The sequence below is a fragment of the Marmota flaviventris genome, chromosome 4 (genome assembly GCF_047511675.1).
Source record: "Marmota flaviventris isolate mMarFla1 chromosome 4, mMarFla1.hap1, whole genome shotgun sequence".
Taxonomy (NCBI): domain Eukaryota; kingdom Metazoa; phylum Chordata; class Mammalia; order Rodentia; family Sciuridae; genus Marmota; species Marmota flaviventris.
The window spans coordinates 151,830,694-151,850,510 of record NC_092501.1 but is presented as its reverse complement, the minus strand read 5'-3'; the positions used below and the strand labels follow the sequence as shown (position 1 = coordinate 151,850,510).

Here is a 19,817-nt window from a genome sequence, read left to right as displayed (position 1 = left end):
TTTTATATTTTATTAGAGATAGGGTCTCACTGAATTGCTTAGTGCCTTGCTAAGTTGCTGAGGCTGGCTTTGAGCTTGTGATCCTCCTGCTTCAGCCACCTGAGCATTTTAAAGGAAAGCACAGAGAAGGAAAACAACCATGCGAGTAGGAAATCGGAGGAGCCACAGTGCAGGGCTGTGGAAGGGAGACCTTATGGTTGCTTTTAGCTATTTTTCCCCATTCATGTTCTCCTCCCAAGGGCAAGGATGGGCCCTTTCTTACCCAGCACCTCGCTCTACACCAGGGCTTGACCAGCTACGACCTGTTGCCTGTTTCTCTAGGGCCCATCACCTAAGAGCAGTTTTTATAATCTTAAGAGCTTGGGGAAAAAAGTCAGGAGTAATGTTTTGTGACATGTAAGAAGGCTACATGTGAAATTCAGACTTCAGTGTCCAGTTGTGAAGTCAGATGGGACCGCGGCCTCACATCTGGGTTATCTCCAGTTGCACTGTCATAGGGCAAAGTCGAGTAGTTGTGACAGCACTGGATAGATCTCAAAGTTGTAACAGCATATCTACTATCTGGTCCTTGACAGAGAAAGTTTGGCGTTCCCTGCTTGAAACCAGAGCTCAGGCGCCCCCATGACCTGTTGTCCCTGGGGGGCGTCTTCCCCTCTGCCCTCCATGCCTCTTGGCCTGCTCTAATCCCAGGTCTGACTGCTTGGTTCCTTCTTTGTGATAAACCTTGTCTCTCAGATATGGCCCCAGACCAGGTTCCAGCGGTCACAGTCAGTTCTCTGTATCAGGGTTCTGAATCTCTGTTGTCAACCAACTGCGGATCAAGAATAATTCTGGAAAGTTCTGAAAAGCAGAACTTAGAGATGATGAATGACCTCATATAGGAATTACAAGGGAGCTGCCTCCCTCCCTTCTGCCTTCCTGCCACGCGTGGCCAGAGGTCATTCTCTGGAGGGCACAGTAACAAGGTGCCATCTGGGAAGCAGAGATGGGACTTGCCCTGGACTCCAAACCCTGGCCCTTGACCTGAGATTTCCCAGCCTGCAGAACTGTGAGAAATAAATTTCCTTGGCTTTTAAATTTTTTTAAAAAAGAGCAAAACTTGAATTTGCTGCATACCGAGTTGAATCCACATAAATGGAGTGATGTGTCAGAAGTCCCTGATGGGGCCCCTGCCATATCAGACCCTCAGTCTCTCCCAGCACTGGGCACTATGTGGTTAGTCCTATGATGGTTGTGTTGTACTGAGCATGAACACGCATTTCTTTCTTGTCACGATTCCCTAAACAATACAGTATAATAACCATTTCCATAGCACTTACATTGTATAGGTGTTAGAGGTGATTTAGAGGTGATTTAAAGCATATAGGAGGTTACATGCAAATACTAAGCCATTTTATATAGGAGACCGGAGCATCTGTGGATTTTGGTGTCAGGGGAGGGGGGCTGAAACCAATCTCCCACTGTTGTGTCAGCTTTGTGAAGGTACTTGTCTCTACCTGAGATTGTATTATTTATTTGTCTGTTCAGTCGTTTACTGTTGATTTCCTCTTGAGAATGTGTAGAATGTAGTTATTGTTCACTCCTGAATTTTCATGGCTCCTGGCATATAGCAGGTGGTTGGTAAATACTTGTTGAATAAGGAAATGTGCCTCTAGCAGTTGACTCAGTTTCCTTATCTTAACCCACGTGGGTGATAGCAGGCGCCTTGCAGAGTGTATGTGAAGACGACTCCGTACAGTACAACAGAGCACCCAGCCCACCACTGTCAGTGACACCTGATAGAAAAACTATGGTTCCTACAGCAAAATTTAAGATGTCATTACTAATTTAAATGGAGTAGGGCAAGCTGAATAACTTTGCTGAGGCTACATTTTCTCACCTGCAAAAAAATAAAATTAATAATGTCTATTTTACAAAATCATCATGAGGAATAAGTGAGAAAACATTCTCGGAAGGCATTCAGGAAACTAAGCTTTGTTTGGCGTTACGATTCCCCCTTAGTCAATGATCTAAGCTCCTCCCTGTTGGTCTGAGATGCTGATGTGCCTTGAGCTGGGATTGGCGCCATCTTGGCTACTGATGCTACTTAAGTGAAGCCATGGTAGTAGAGGGACTCTTCTAATGTGCCCTAGAGTGAGAAAGACAAAACTCAGCACTGTGTTATTGTTTTTCAAATGGGACATCTAAATATCAGATAAGATCACTTGAATACATATACTATGTTCTTAATATTTTTCTCTGCTTTATCTTTAATGGACTTTAAAAAGGGGCGGGTGATATCCATTGATTAAATTCAGAGACACCAGAATTGTGAAGGGACTTGTTCTGAACGTAGGTATCATGAACAAGAAGTAATATAACCTTTACAAAGATATTATTAGAGTGACTTGGAATATTAAAAATGTGAGAAGCAAAGAATGATAAGAGGTTCCAGCTGGGAAAAATAATGGCCCCATCTCTTTCTTAAAAGGAATAACAAACATGGTATTAGGACAAGGGATGGGCAACTTAAAAAATGTCACAAGCAATATGGGTGATGATGGCTGTGGGATGTGAAAGGTTTCCTATCACAGGCAGTATTCTAAAAGAGAGGCCAAATTTGGTGCTTGGGTTAGAGCTGAGGGATGCTCTTAACTGCTGTTGATTTTTATCTTCTTTTGAGAGGAGATGGAGCAAGGTCCCTGCCTCCTGGACCTTTCCTGAGCTTTGCAGATTGACACGCACATAACCTCTTTAAGTTCTCTCTCCTCTGTAAAGAGAGAGAAGCAATAAGGTCAACATCGGCTAATTCTTATGAATCTTGAATTATTCATTCCAACAGTTACTCTGCAGGTAAGAAAGCATTTTATTACATGGAGGAGACAGAATGGATAAAATGCGGAAAATGTGGCTAAGTAGTGAGCAAGGCAGAAGCAACAAAGCCTAAAACTGGGTCTAACATTCTCTTCTGAAGAGGAAGGGAAAGGTTTAGTTAAGAAGAGAGAGGATAATGGGATGATTCTAGAAACTTCTACAGCAATGATGTCCATCAGATGATGATTATCCTGGGCTTCGAAAATTCTTTTTGACTTCTTTAAAATGGAATAATGCTCTTAAAATTTTCTTCAGGGGATGGCTCTGTAGGATGGTGGCAAAGACTTAGGTGACTTAATGTCTTCCATCTGTAACTTGCTTCTTTCTGTCTCATTAATTCAAGCACACAGGCATTGTCTTTTGCTTCAGTGACCAAATTACAGAATCACTGGCAACTTCACATCTTAGCTCCAGGATTCTTTTCCCAGGAACTCTCTTTGTAAAGGTTCACACTTAAGAGGAAATCAACACAACAAAAAACAAAAAGCCAAAGAAAATATCTGCCTTTGTAGTTATGCCTTTTGAATCCACTTAGACAAAACAAAAATATGGTTAGTTTCATGTTCATGTTCACTTGCTAGTCCTTCAAATCACTTCTAATGCTTTTGTGATCCTTAATAAAATAGTCATGTATGATATTGCACCAGCATTTTTTTTTGATTCCTCTCAGTATTTCAGATGCCAGCACCTGTGGTTTCTGTGTATGTGCACAATCTGAAAGACAGGAAATTAATGCAGTTGAACTCCCTCACTACCCACCAGGCACTGTCTTAGCTCCTTATAAATCACCTTGAGGGAGCTTCCCAACAGCTCCTTAGGCAGGGGTGCTTCCCATTCTATAGAAGGGGAATCCTAAGACTCAAGAGGTACAGCTGCTTCTCAACTTAGGATGAAGTCACGTCCCCATAAACCCATTGTTGAGTTGAAAATATTCGTAAGTCGGAAATGCACTGAGCACATCTAACCTGCCTGACATGCTAACTTAAAAGCACAGCATTCTACAGGGTCAGCTGTTTCCCTTTGTGATCTGGCTGACTGGGAGCTGCAGCTTGCTGTCTCTGCTCAGCATGGTGAGAACATCGTACTGCATAGTGCTAATCTGGAAAAAGATCCAAATGCAAAATTTGAAGGACAGTTTCAACGTGAACGTGTATGGCTTTCGCACCACAGTAAACTCAAAGAATCATAAGTAGAACTGTCGTATGTCAGGACCATCTGTCTGCGTTCGGGATGCCAGTTTACGGGTGGTAAGACCGGGGGTGGGAGTTTGGGGGCAGCTGTAAATGTAGATGTAGAGAGGAGAAAGTAAGAACATTACTTTGCTATTTTATCACTAATGGATCAACTGGTAGATGAAACTCAGAAACTCGGTTTTCCCTTTGGAATGGCTGCATGTGCCTACTGAAACTATTAAGATCAGTTGTGATTTTTGTATCATCCCAAGTTTTGTGGATTGGACAGCCTGAGGGGAAGAAGGAGACATCATTATGTGTGCACATTTCTCTTAAAGAAAAATGATGGTGTCATCTGCTATGACTGTTATTCACTCTGGAAGTGGCTGGTTCTGGTAAAGATTTCCTTACTGGTGTCCTGGAAGTTGACGTCATTGCCATTGTAGGCATTCTTCAATTTGTTGGTCATCACGCGCAGAGCCATGATCTGCTGTCTGATGAAGGTGTCTGGCCGTGTGATGTCCACATCCACCTCAGGGTTATTGATCTGGTTGGTCAACCCATCATTCATGATCTCAGGCAAGTATCTGCAAAGCAGAGAGGGAGAAACAAACTGGGGTGAGGCAGCAGGGACTCAGAACTGGACTCTGTCATGCTGTCTTAACAGCCAAACCACCTGGAACTGGACTTAATTCCTGGAAAAAAGTTTGCCCAAAAGCAAAAATGATTTTTTACAGAAGGCGATGTAGCTAAAATGGCTTTTGACTTGTTTTTTTTTTTGTTTGTTTCTTGCATTTAAAATATATATACATATATATATTTTAAATTATATATAAACTATATTATATATAGTTATATATATTGATAGGATTTGTTGTTATATATTTGTTGATGCACACAATATAATAATATAATATGGCCATAATCACTCCCCTAGCACTGTCCCCTGATGCCTCAACTCCCACCACTTGGTCCCTTTCCTCTATTGATCTCCCTCTGACTTTCATGAGATCTTCCACCACCTTCCCCACACTGCCTTTTTCCTCTCTAGCTTCTTCGAATGAGAGAAAACATCTAACCCTTAACTTTCTGAGTTTGACTTATTTCACTTTTTATATCATGGGTCTCTAGTTCCACCCGTTTTCCTGTAAATGACCTAATTTCAATTTTCTTTATGGCTAAATAAAGCACCATTGTGTATATATATGCCACATTTTCTTTATTCACTTATCTGTTGATGGACACCTGGTCTGGTTTCAAAGTTTGTAAACTGTGCTACTATCACCATGGGTATGCCTGCATCACTGTATATGAGGACTTTAATTCTTTAGTACAAATACTAAGGAGCGGTATAGGTGAGTCATATGATGTTTTTTCAAGTGGCAGTGAATTCCTAGGTAGGTTGGCCGACAAATAAGTACTAAATCCGGTCTTAGAGACATCATTTCTTAAAATTAACTAAATCTTTTCCTCCCATACAAAAAAAAAGTTGATGAGCTCAGTCAAGGGCTAGATAGCTTCCTCAGTTGTTAATTTTGGTTATAAGAACTAGATTTACACATGACACATGATCTGGGAGAGTTCTTTTGAGGAAGAGGCCTTACCCCAAAGAAGGGGCCCTTACCTCAGATTTTAATCTGAAGAACCTTCTGGATGTTAAAAAAAAAATTGGGGGTGGGTGGGCATTATAGGATTAACCAGTGGCTGCTAGTATATTGGAGGTGTCTATTATGGATTTTATTTTGTAATGAAATCTTGGGTCTAATTTGGGGGATTTCCCAATATCTGGTAAAACAAAAGGGTGATATCTAATAGTCCTGAGCTCAGTATTTCTTTAACTGGTAACAAAATATCAAAGTTGTCAGCCCTTCAGGGTCAACTGCCAAAAGCTGTGGAGGCGTATTTCCGCAGCAGAGGCTGGAGATCTGCTCACGGCCCTCTCTGCCTCCTCCTGACGCTCACCTGCCAATTTTCCAGTCCTCTGACTCTTGTCTAAGGAAGCTTCTCATACCTGCTTCTTTGTTGCTATTTCCTGTGTCCTTTTTTTTTTTTTGAGTGCAGATGGCTAGAGTTGCTTTGCAATGACTTCCTTGCCCCTTTCTTTCTTTCTGGAACATCCTGCACATGCTGTCTGATTCATCTTCCTAAAATATCACTTTTGTCCTCTGTTCTGTCTGAAAACTTCTGAGGACGGTGGCTGATGCCCAATGAGCACTTATGAAATGTCAGGCCCCGCGCTCAGCGTTTTTTTTTAGGCAATTTTAAACCCAGTCCAACAGCATACCTAGGAGATTAGTATCATTTCATCTCCTTTTATGAAACAGAAAACCAAGGCTCAGTGAAGATAAGCAAATGTACAGTCTCATTGATGGCAAAACCATGATTTAAATGAAGTCTAGGCCCAAAGCCCAATGCCCAACCACTGCACCGTCTTGTTTGGCAGATCATAAACTAGGAGTCACACTTTACAGCTCAGCCATCTAAGCCCGTCTCTGTCCAGGTCTGCTTTCTTATGCTGCGATACTCCCTCTAAGGGATCCTCCTCCTCTTATAGAATCTGTAGTGGCACCCTCTCCTCCACAGAAAATCTTAATTAAGCTTCTCCAGAATCTTCACCATAATTGATTTTAGGACTATCAGCAAAAGAGTCTCTACAAAAAGAGTTCAATGTAGTCAAACTTCCTATTTTCCTGTTGCTCTATTTTACTTGGCCACTGTCTTGGAAGAGATCAGCTCTCCAGGTTCTGAACACCCCTTTTTCTAGTTTTTCACAAACATTTATACAGTTTAGTAGTTTGTAAAAGTGTGTTTGCAAATGCAAAATGTGGTTTTAAAAAAAAAAGACAGATCCTTTAACAAGGCCTCTGGCCTTGAGCTGGGCTTCACAGAGAAGTCTACATTTCTAAGGTAAGTTACCAATTGGGCTCCAAGGTAATACCTGGCAGGGGGAGGAAAGAAAGGGGAGAAGAAGCTCTCCCCTTCTCAGGTGCTGTCCTTGAAGGATTAACTTGCCCAGAACAATGAAAGAAAAAGCTGCTTTTATGTGATCTTCTGCAGACTGTGAACTTCTGAGCCCCTCCCCTTACTCCCTGGGTATAAAGTTCTGAAGCTACCTGAACTCGGGGTTCAGGGGATTAATTGATTACAGTGAAAGCTGTACCCTCTGAACCTGGCTGCAGTCAAATAAAACTGTTTCCTGATATCTTCGGTGCCCTGCCTCATCTGTCCCCTACAACAAATCTACTCTGTGTATCCATCTTTGCTGGCTCATCCATAATATTGTAAAGTACATAGTTGGTCTTCATCCCTGTTTCCTGGCTCATGACTTCTTCCCAACACAGGCCATGGAAACTAGAATTTCTCTTTTCCAAGGCAGATTGTAGAAGCCCTAATATTCCCTCCATTCCATCTATTCTTTTGGACTGGTCTTAAAGGAATTCTTCAACCTACCTTGTCTTATAGGAGGTTATAAGAGCCCCCTAATTTCAGGAGGGTCCTGCCCCATACTCTGGAGGGAGGAATGCTGCACAGAGAGGTCAAGAGAAATACTGAAGAGGACAGGCCTTGCTGGGTTCCTCACCAGGCTGTTAGCAACCATGTCTATACCAGGAAGCCCCCAGAAAAACCTAAAGGGTTCAGAGGGGTTCTGGATAACAGAATACACAGCGGTTCTGGAGGGTAGCACACCCAGAGAGGGAGAGGGGCTTCATGCCTCTCTCTGATATGTCAAAATTAATCAAAACTAAGGAAGGAGTTGTGTGAACTCTGATTTAGAGCCAGTCTGTCAGAAGCACAGGTAAACAAACTAAGGACTGAGAGTGCATCATAAGCAATCTTGGGGGCAGTTTGGGGGATTGAGCCCTCAAAAAGTAGTGTCAGAACTGAATTGGGGCTAGACACAGTGGCATAAACTTATAATCATAGCAGTTTGGGAGGTTGAAGTAGAAGGATCTCAAGTTCAAAGCCAGCCTCAGCAACTGAGTGAGGCCCTAAGCAACTTAGTAAGACCCTGTCTCAAAAAATAAATAAATAAATAAAAAGGGCTGGGGATGTGGCTCAGTGGTTAAGCATCCCTGGGTTCAATCCCTGGTATGTATGTGTGTGTATGTATGTGTGTGTGTATATATAACTGAATTCGACTAGAGGACACCCAACTGGTGTCTGCTCAGAATTGCTCACTCACTTGCTGTGGGGAGAAATCCCCACACATCTGATGTCAGAAGTCTGTGTTGATTGTGGTATGAGAGCAGAGGAAAAAGGAAGCCTTTTTTTTTTTTTTTTAAACAAACAGTATCCCATGGGGTTTGTTGGTTGGTTGGTTTGTTTTTGTTTTGGTCTATGATGCACTTTTCCATTTAAATCCCAAATGCTCTTAAAGACCCAGGCCGATCCTCACTTTCTCCCAAGATATCTTCAGCTTTCAGGAATCTTCTCACCCTTTTGTACAGTTGCAAAGTTCAACTGGGCCTTCTGTGCATTGCACCACCACTTCTCTGAGCTGAGGGAACAGGTCCGTGCTGAAATCCAGCCTCAGTTCTGAGGTCACAAAGCTACACACCTGCAGGGGACCCATCACCAAAAGGGGCACATTTTTCCTTTCTTTTTGATAATGTTTTTATTTTAGAAGATTTCAAAATATACAAAAATAGAGACAATAACATAATAACCCCAGGTGGCTCTGTCCTTCAGCCTTTGACAGAGAAACTTTGATACTTAAGCCATTTTTCAGGTATTGGATCTTGTGAATGACGTACTTGTGTATGAATTGCTTTATCCATTTTAAATCAGAGGTGACCCGAAAAGCTCTATATTTTCATCCATATCTTGAACAAAATTGATTTTACAATGTTCGCTAAATAATGAATAGTAAAACACACAGAGTGCACTGTAAATTCTTTCCCATGAAGCTTCAACTGTTATTGCCCTAAAAAAATGTCCTAATAGAAATTTTAAAAAGCCATGGACCCATAACTCTTTATTTTTGCCATAAAGCAAAACTTCTGTTGTGGCTTTTAATATAGCTGATATAAATAAAATCTTCTTGGATTCTGAGATGGCCCTTCTGATATAACTTCTAATGTATGACATTGGATCAACAATTATTGACATGCAATTATATGTGCCAGGCTCTAGGAGTTCTATCTATTTATGAAAGTCCATTGGAATAATAGTGGCAAGTGCAGGCCATCCACTGCAGACACAAGAATTGGGAGGGTTGTAAGGTGATGGTTGATGCTGTTCTTCCTCTACATTCTCGACAATGGTTCCTGCAGCTGTATCTAGGCTGAGTTAGAGACAGTCTTTGTCTCTCTCAGATGCTGTGTGCACAGCTCGGCAAGCCAAGCATCATTTATCAGCAGCTCACTGCAATCCCTTGCATGAGAATGCTGCCCCTGGGAGTCTGAACATCCAAGAACAATAAGAGACTGCCAAGGAAACCTAGTCTCAAACTGTGCCTACTGATGCTCAGCCACTTACCATAAAAACAAGTAACAATGCCCTGGTCCCCTCTAGAACCTTTTTTCCTTTTGGTGTATTCAAAAGGTGACTTTAAAGATAATACAAAACTTTAGCCTACAGTAGTTGAAAAAGAAAATGGCCATTTTGCCACACCAGAGCTAGGTCCTGAGGCTAACTAAATCTGTGGATGGCCATTGTGCAGCCGCAAAGGTTTGTGGAAGCCCAGCTGAGCACCAGGGTCTCAAGAGCCTATTCATCTGCTGTCCGATACGTGTGGTTTCTTTAAAGCTCATGTCCTGCAGGAATAGACCCATTGTTGAGCCCGCAAGCTTCTACCTTTGATTAGTTTCTGCTCATCTCTTCAACTTGTTGGCATTGTTTTTCTTGTGCCATCGTATCTCTGGGAGACATACAAGGGGAATCTTGTCATGGACATCCCTGGCTCCAAGGCGGGATGCGTATTTACTTGGAACAGGGAGAACCCAGAAGGGAGGAAAAATTGCAGAAGCTTGAACAGGGGCATCATCATCTGCCAATGCTTCATGCTATGATGTGGCAAGTGGTTGGCATCCAAGAGCAGCCAAGCACAGCCTCCTCATTTTGGCTGGCTTCTGTTTACAAGAACATGGCTAGAAACCCACTCTTTGACAGTTTTGCAGAATTACATTTTTTTCCCCATTTAATTTCCTATCAATAATGTAGCCTTCTTTGATCACATCCAAATATGATAGCTGATTAGGAAGAGTCATGCAAGAACTTGACAGGGGGGCTGACATATTCAATCTTGTGGGTGGCTGCAGGCTCTGCGCCAGGACCCTCAATGGCAGAGTTGACAGCTTCTGTCACCTGAGAGACGTCAGACACACTCATTCCTGCAGAAGTTCTCCACTGGTCACCCACTGCACTTTCCATTATCATCACTGACAACGACTCTTTACGGTTGAGCCAATGCTTCCAGAAAGATCTGTTGACATATGAATGTGGGGTGTGGGAGGATGGGCATGTCGACTTGTCAGCAATCAGTGTCTCTCATCAGCATGTTCATGCCAGCAGTTGTTCTGCCTTTTTTTTTTTCTTTTCTTTTTTCTTTTTTTTGAGCATTGTAATCATACATAGTAACTGGCTGGATTCATTTTGACAAAATCATACATGATTTCAAGCTCCATCTCCTCCTTTTCTTCCCCTTCTCTCTCCTGTTATTCTCCCTCCTCTACTCTATTAAACTTGCTTTCTTCTACAAATACATAAAAGTGAAGTTCCTTTTGGTATCTTTATATATGAATATAGCATGATTTTGTTAAATCCATTCCATTTATCTTCCCCTTTCCCTTCCTCCCTCTCTCATTCACCTACGTCGACTCCACTAATCTTCCCTGTATCTTTGTGCTATCCTCTTCCCTCACCCACTGTCTTCTTTCCCTTATTTTGTTCTAGCTTCCACATATGACAGGAAACATTCAACCTTTGCTTGTCTGAGTTTGGTTTATTTCACTTAGCATGATTTTCTTCATTTCTATCCATTTATCAGCAAATGCCATCAGTTCATTCTTCTTTATGGCTGAGCAAAACTCCGCTGTGTATATAGACCACATTTTCTTAATCCACTCATCTATTGACAGGCATCTGGGTTGACTCCATGATTTAGCTATGGTGAATTGTGCTGTTATAAACATTGCTGTGGCTGTACCACTATGGTATGTTGATTTTAGTTCTTTTGGATAAATACTGAGGAGTGAAATAGCTGGGTCTTATGGTGGCTCCATTCCTAGTTTTTTGAGGAAACTCCACACTGCTTTCCAGACTGGTTGCATTAATTCGCAGTCCCACAAATGAAGTACAAATGTACCTTTTCCCCCACATCCTCACCAGCATTTATTATTATTAATGTTCTTGATCACTACCAATCTGACTAGAGTGAGATGAAATCTTAGTATAGTTTTGACTTTCATTCCCTAAGTGCTAGAGATGCCGAATATTTTTTTTTTCATATATTTCTTGGCCATTTGTATTTCTTCTTTTGAGAAGTTTCTGTTTAGCTATTTTTGCCCATTTATTGATTGGACTACTTGGGTTTTTTTTAGCATTGAGTTTTTGGAGTTCATTTTATGTTCTGGATATTAGTTCCCTGTCAGGGGTGTGGCTGGCAAAGATTGTCTCCAGTTCCGTAGGCTCTTTCTTCATTCCCTTTGCTGTGCAGAAGGTTTTAGTCTGATAATATCCCACTTATTGATTCTTGATTTTATTTCTTGAGCTTTAGGGGTCTTGTTGAAGAAGTTGGTGCCTGTACCTATATGATGAAATATAGACTGTATATTTTTTTCTGCAATTACAAGATTTCTGGTCTAATTCTTAAGTCTTTGATCCATTTTGATTTGGGTTTTGTGCAGGATGAGACATAGGATCTCATTTATTTTTCTACATATTGCCTTACAATTTTCCCAGCACCATTTATTAAAAAAAAAGCTGTCTTTTTCTCCAAAATATATTTTTGGCAACTTTGTCAAGTATTGGATGGCGATAAGTATGTGAGTTTGTCTCTTTATTATGTGTTCTGTTCCATTGGTCTTCACGTCTGTTTTGATGCCAATACCATGCTGCTTTTGCTACGACAGCTCTGTGGTATACTTTGAAGTCAGGTATTGTGATGCCTCCTACATCACTTTTCTGGCTCAGAGTCGCTGTGGCTATTCTGGGTTTCTTTTTCTTCCAATTGAATTTTAGGACTGTTTGTTCGTCTAGTTCTGTCATTGGTATTCGGTTGAGGAGTGCATTGAATATCTATATTACTTTTTATAGTATGGTTATTTTGACTATATTCATTCTGCCTATCCAAGAACACGGAAGGTCTTTCCATTTCTGAGGGCCTCTTCAATTTCTTTTCTTTCTTTTTTTTTTTTTTTTTTTTGGTGTTCTATAGTTTTCACAGTACAGATCTTTTACCTCCTTGGTTAGATTAATTCTCAGGTATTCTATTTATTTATTTGTTGAAGCTATTGTGAAGGGGGTGATTTTTCTTATTTCTTTTTCACATACTGGCAGTTGTTCTGTTTCAAAATACTGAAAAAAGAGTTGAGTTTGGAGGGAAAGGGACACACACTCTCAGGATTAGGATTTGGAAGGTACAAGTATGAGATGGGAGGCACTAGAAGGGAAGGTTAGCTTAGAGGTGCCCAGTGGGGTTGACATGAATCCAAGTGGGGGCTGAGGTAGAAAAGGGGTGAAACAAGCTGCCTAGCTGCTGGCTTAGGTTTGTTTTCAGGTGCCTGAAAATGTATCTGAGCATAATCAGAAGAGTGAGGTGTGAGCAATTTCAACTGTTTGTTGGTGCAAATGAGCTCCATTCAATACAAGTCTCTGTAGCAATTTCTTGTTCTAAGTTACATATTCACTCATCTTCAGCAGGTTTAAGAGTCATCCTAATATAATGCTAATATAGATCCAGAATTCCTTTTGTTCAGTTCCAAAATTCAAAAAACCAAGTGTGTTTTTAAAAATAATCCACTTGTTAGCAAAACTTCATCAAATATGAAATGAGGCTAGTTATAGTCCTCATTTATCCCACTTACTGCAATATTAATACATTTGGCTACAGAAATATTAATGTAGGTTTTGCAGGTTGTAGGTCCAGACCCCACTGGGAATATTACATAATATACAGCATATTCACTGTGGTAATCTTCTAAAATTTAAAAAATTCTGAATTCTGGAAACACACATGGTCTCAAGGGTCTCAAATAAAGAATTGTAAACCTTATGGTGCTGTGACCTCTTTCAGAAGTTTACTTAAAATCTAAGTTTTATGCTTCACACACATTAGGATAGCTATTATTTAAAACAGCAGACAAAAAATAACCACCCTTGGCAAGGAGGTGGAGAAACAAGAACCAGGAACACAGCTGCTGGAAATAGAAAATGGCGCAGCCTCTGTGGCCATTAGCATGGTTTTGGTTCCTCAAAATACTGAAAATAGAACTACTCTGTGTGGTAGTGATTCCACCTCTGGGCATATACCTGAAAGTATTGAAAGAAAGGAGTGGAGCACATGTTTGGACACCTCTGTTCACAGTGGAATTACTCATAATAGCCCCAAAGTGCCATATCCCGAGAGTTCATCGGTGGATGGATGGATATAATGGAAATGTGGTATTTATATACAGGGGAATATTATTCAGCCTTATAAAGGAAGGAAACACGTGTGGTATGGCATGGCTACATCTTGAGGATATTAGGCTAAGTGAAATAAATCAGGCACAAAAGACAAATATTATATGGTTCTATTAGGATGAGATACTTACAATAGTCAGAATCATAGAGATAGAGATTAGACCTGTGAGTGCCAGGGCCTGGGGCAGAAGGGTGGGGAATTCATGTTCACTGGGTACAAGGCTTGGTGTGGGAGGAGGAAAAGCTTGTGTGGATGGAGGACAGTGAAACTTGCACAATGTAAACGTACTTATTATCAATGAACTGTGCACTGACCAAGTGGTTAAAATGGCAGATTTTATGTTTGGTGTGCTTTACCATGATTAAAGAAAATAAAAGATTTAAGTATAACTTTTTATAAAAGTTTGTGATATAGATTACTTTTTACCCCTTTCCAGTTTTCCTGGCTGGAAAGTGGTATTACTTAAAGCACACTGTGAGCTTTTGCTTTAAATGGCTTTACAGATTCTGAAGACTGTGAAGATGGGTGGTCCAGGAGCAATGACACCAAGATGTGGTCAAAGGCTCACCAACAATGACCTGGGACACCTGAGATCTCTTTAGGACAGATCTCTTAGGGCAGTGTGACCATGGGCAAGTCACCAAACCACGTTATTTTGTTCTTCACTATGCAAATCTAATGTGTGCTTATGCAAATTAAGTGGTTAAACATGGCTTCCTTCAATACCAAACTGGGTCCTTAGGAGCAGCTGTCAGCAGCAGCATCCGGGGGTTTTAAAGCCTGAATTCATGTACAGAGAATGATTTGTAGTGGCTATTCTCCAACTGGAGCATGGAGGCAGGGAACGTCTTGGGAGGTCTTGGAGAACCCACAGCTCCACAGTTGCAGCAGTGAGAAGAAGCTAAATTCTTTGACTTGGCTGCTTGACTCATTGGCAGAAGGTTCCCCAAACCCATCGTTTGTTGGTAAAACTGAAGTCAGCAAACTACAGAGCAGACAGAGAAAAAGACCCGTGAGCCAGTTTTCAGGGGTGCCTAGCTATGGACTAGCCTTAAGCTTCCCTTCTCCTGTTTGTAGACAACTGTGTCCAACATCTTTTATCACTTGTAATAGGTTCATGCAACTTCTTCTCCTTACCCCGGACAGTCAGGAAGAATCCATGGATCCTTCCCTCCCCAGATATGCCAGGGGAAGGGGGAAGTAAAGCATTTTAGAATGCCGGGTTTGACAGTTGCCAGTTCTTTTCTTAGACAGAATTCCCACCTTCCCAACGTGTTTGCCTGGCTGGGCATGTATTGAATATTTTGCGGTTTTAAATACAGCTAGAGTGCTTTGAGACATACTCTGCCATCATACTAAAACAATATTGTCCTGCCAGACCTGCCGAGTCACTGTCTTGACAGATTTCTCATCACCATGCATCATTTCGCCTTCCTTCCATCTGCTCAGACTTATCCAGTCTGAACTTGCTATTTTCTTTGGTTAGTCAATCCACACAGCGGCTGGTGAGAGTGACTGATCTATTTTCTAGATTTCATTGCTGTTCCTCCACCTTATAATTTACTGTGTGTACTTCTTGGCCTTGGGAAGGAGTTCCTTGGGGATGCACTATTTCTGTGAGGATCAGGTACCTAAAAATACAGCAGAGGCTCCCTACAAAAGCCATGTCTCCAAAGGGTCCAATTAATCCTTGTCCTTCAGCCAGCTCCTTGATCGCCTCCTTCCAGAAGGCGTTTGAAAGAGAGGACACATTGACAGCTAAACACTGGCCTGCAGGAAGCAAAATCCTAGTCATTTTGCCAGTTCCATGGGGGAGAGGGAAGAGTCCAGAAATGATTGACTCAAAGACCCTGAAAACCCTCAGCTCATTTACATCCTATCAGATAACCCTGTGTCTATGGGGCGCCACTCCCAGACTGGTTTGCATTCTTCTGGTCTCATGTCTCCCATATTCTCCTTTCCTTTTTAATCCCTATGAGTTTAGAAAAAGGGTCCTGATAAAGAGAAAACAATCCTAAAGGAAGCTATAGATGCTGTAGTTTAATATGGTGTGTCCTGAAATAGCAAAAATCTGCCTATGAGCCAAAAGGGCAGAGTCTATGTGAAAGTCATAGGCACTCAGTGTTTTCTTCTGCTACTGCCTGGCAGAGTTCTAGCCTGTAGCTGCTAACCATATAAAAGTTTTATTTCCTTGCAGGTCTGTGCTTTCCTGCCTCCTACCTAATCATTCTTCTCTAGCTCCTGAACAGACAGCTCATTCTGGCCACTGGCTGCCCAGAACGCCCTTCTCAGGCATGACTGATGGCTGCAAATGTCTTCCTAGGGTCTCTGGGTTCACCCCGGAACTTTAGGAGGCCTAGATTTGTAACCTGCACCACGAGTCTTTAATTTTTTTCCCTTTGGCTTCTAGATTATTATTGATTTTCCTCTGCAACTTACTAGCTTCCTTTCAGTTCCTATTTGTCTGTGTGGAGTCAGAGTGCTCCTGTGTCTTCTCCCATTTCCCTCTAAGATGTTGCTTAGGTCAGTGGAAAATGGGAGACGTAGAAGTTACACCTGCAAACGCACTTTCCTTCTGGTCACTGAAGATGTGTCTGATGCTGCCTTTCTCAGGTGACAGATGCTGCTGTGAATTCTAAGGAAAATCCTGAATTAACTCTTCTGATGAGTGGGATGTGATTATAAGTCCCAATTGCTACAAAACAAATGTTGCATGCCCCAAGATCAATGTGGTAAACACCGAATCTCCAGTGTGGTGGTATTTATTTGGTGGGTCTTTGGGAGATAATTAGGGTTGGGTAAAGTCATGAGTTTCGAGGCCCTGTGATGGGATTAGTACCTTTGGAAGAGAAAGGGAAGAGACCTCTCTCTTTCCACCTTATGAGGATGGGGAAGAAGGTGGCCATCTACAGGATGTTTAGGAAGAGGTCCTTCACCAGAACCCAACCTTGATGGTACCCTGCTCTTAAACGTCCCAGCCTCTGGAACTGTGTGAAGTGAAATTCTGTTGTTCAAGCCTCTGTATCTATGGTATTTTTGTTATAGCATCTAGAGCTGACTAAGATAGTCATTGACTCAAGTACTGACCAACGATTCAGGAATAAAAAGTTATTCTTGCCAGTCATCATCACAATGGACCATTTGAGACCAGAAGTCTGTATGAACTCTACCCTGCATTGTGAAGGTTCTGCTATATTTCCAACCTAAATTCTCTCTTGATGCACTTGTGAAGCCTAAGCAATTTTCAGTCAAGATGATGTCAACCTTGCCTCTACCCAGTGGGTGACACACAACTGAACTATGTGACCTCCCTGCCTATATTGCTGTTGTTTTTAATACAAGAAAAGTCCAAAGCCAACATCAAAAGTACCTGTGAAGGCAAAGGGAAAACAGAAAACTGGGACATGCTCCTGGAGGCTGGTGTGAGAACTGAGAAAGGGAATATCTTACATGTCGATAGGAGCTGAGAGTAGCGCTGCCAGATGAAACAGGGTTGCCAGTTAAATTTGAATTTCACATACACTGTGGATTTTTTTTTAAGTATAAGTGTGTTCCATTTTTCATCTAGTATTTTAAAGTACCAGTTCTGGCAACTCTGCCTCAGAGCCTGTTACTCAAAGTGTGGTTCCTGGACCAACAATAAGTGCATCACTTGGGAATTTGTTGAAAATGCAGATTCTTACTCAGGTCCCACCAGAACTTCTTGTCTTCATCAGTTCAGGCTTCTATTACAAAAATACCAGAGACTGGAGGGCTTAAACAATTCACGCTTATTTCTCATGGTTCTGGGGTTTGGGGCAATCAAAATTTAAGGGGTTGGCAGATTCCATGTCTAGTACTATCTCTTTTCCTGGTTTTTGCAGATGGCAACCTTCTTGTTCTGTCTTCACAGGGGAGGAGGGGAGGAGATACCGTCTTTCTCCTGACTCTTTTTATAAAGGCACTAATCACACAGAGAAGGCTTCCATTCTCATGACCCGATAACCTCCCAAAGTACCGTCACACTGGGGGTTAGGATTTCAACATAAGAATTTTAAGGGGACACAGACATACATTCATCCTGCCATACTTACTGAATCAGAATCCACATTTTAAACCAAAGTTTGAGCAGCATTGTTCTAGAATTTACAAACTATTTTCAGCCACCCTTTGGTTTCAGCCCTACCACATCTATGTGTTTCCTGTTATATTTCAAGTCATCCTCAATTTCAGCAGGTACCATTAATTTAATCATAGCTTTCTGGGAAAATAAGGTAATCACTAGAATAAATGGACATATCCACTATACGAGTCATTTTGATTTCAGAAACGTTAGCATCTGCAAAAGGTATCTTTCTGAATCAAGGAAATATGTGAAACAGCTGGGAAGGAGGATACAAAAAATAATTGGGAAACTATGGGTGACAGAAGACAAGCCTGATCAAATACTTAGAAAAAAAGGGCTGTAGGAGTGGTACAAATGGAGAATGTGCCTGAGAGTCTGATGGATGAAACATACAGACAGGGAGACTGTCTGGCTCATGGGAGACCTCAGTACACAGGTTCTCATGCATAAACTCCAGACATGACACTCCATCAATCCTTAGAGATGACTCTGGTCCATATCCATGAATGTGTCGATAGATTTTTTTTTAAAAAAAATAAAGTTTCTATTTCTTTCATTTAACTCAGGTGATAAGAATAACCTTTCTTACTTCATTTTTCTTTGTTTTACAACTATTCATAAACATTTAAAAATGTCTGTCATTTTAAAATCTATACTTCAAAAGCAGGGGAAAATGTAATGATCTGCATTACAACGGATTCTTTGCTATTATTTTTTAATTGATACATAAAAGTTGTGCATTCTTTATGGGGTCCCATGTGATGTTTGGAAACATATAATGTTCAAATCAGGGTAAGCATATCTTTCTCCTCATTTCTTTATGGTGAAAGTATTCAAAATCCTTACTTCTAGCTTTTTAGAAACATAATACATTTTGATATTTACAGTAACCTTTTTGTGCAAGAACATACCAGAATCTATTTCTTCTAATAGTAACTTAGCACCCATTGATTAACCTCTCATGATCAGATGGATTCTTCAACTTTCAAAACAGTTCAGTAGAATTTCTTTAATTGAGAAACTTATCTCGTGTGCTTCTAGATCAATTATTTGCAAGAGAAGAAAACTTCAGCTAAATTTAATTCAACAAGTCTTCATTGGCTATCTATTTACTCTGCTAGTCAATATAAAGTTGTAATATTAAGACTTCCTTTCAGCAGAAGAATAAAAATAGGAACTAAAAGGAAGCATAAAATTATAATTTTTCAAGGGGAACACAATTTGAGTCACAAATATTTGACAGCCTCATCTTTTTAAATAATATACTTATTGCATAATGAAAGGGACAGTGTATTGGGTTAAATTCTGGAATATTTCTGCAAGTGACTTTATTGCATTAAACTTTAGTCATTTCCTCCACTGTATAAAATCCTCTAATGTTTCTTGTTGGTCACAGGATAAAATTAAAATGTGGCTCTTGGGTACTGATTCAAGTGTTTACCCTCCTATATGGTCTTCTCCGAAACCTGCAATTCAGTGGTATGGTGCTGGATCTCTGTCTTCTTTCTCCTGGACCTCCCGGACCCCTGTCCTCTCTCCAGTTACTGTGCCTTTTCACACACTGATCCCACTACCATTTTATAGTACCTGCATCTTATAATCTTATAGGTAGTGTCTCACTTCATAATATTGCTGATGTATTGAGGAGCTGAATGAATGATGTAAACCCACTCAGTCTTTTCTAGAGATAAGGATCCATTTCATTTGTTCACTGAACCTGGGGAGGGGGTATTTAGCAGCTGATTATTTAAGAGGTAAGGTGATCTGTCGCTCTTCTTCAATGGTCTTTGCTCCCACTCATTCTCTTGATGGTGTTTAGTCACTCCCACTATCCACAATCATGATTATTTCCTTTTGTAAGAAACCACATATGTGCTAAGATCCAGCAACATGCATGACTGTGTGAATGCAGTTCAAAACACAGCCTTCATTTTAGCCAGGGCTGAACGGTAAACGCAGAGGGGCAACAGAGCAGCTGGAAAAATCCAGCACTTGCTCATCAGGTCACCTGCTCCTTTCCAGGCTTTCTGTAGAGCCACTGAGAAAAGACATTCAGAGCCGT

At 41.1% G+C, this 19,817-nt stretch overlaps 1 protein-coding gene across 1 annotated transcript in view; it reads right to left on the bottom strand.

Moving 5' to 3' along the window:
* Gpc6 (glypican 6) overlaps positions 1 to 19,817 on the bottom strand; it is a 1,056,528-nt gene that overhangs the window by 5,084 nt on the left and 1,031,627 nt on the right. The window contains exon 8 of the mRNA XM_027938906.2: positions 4,437 to 4,612. Within this exon, the coding sequence (XP_027794707.1) occupies positions 4,437 to 4,612 (176 nt within the window). The remainder of the gene's footprint in view (positions 1 to 4,436; positions 4,613 to 19,817) is intronic.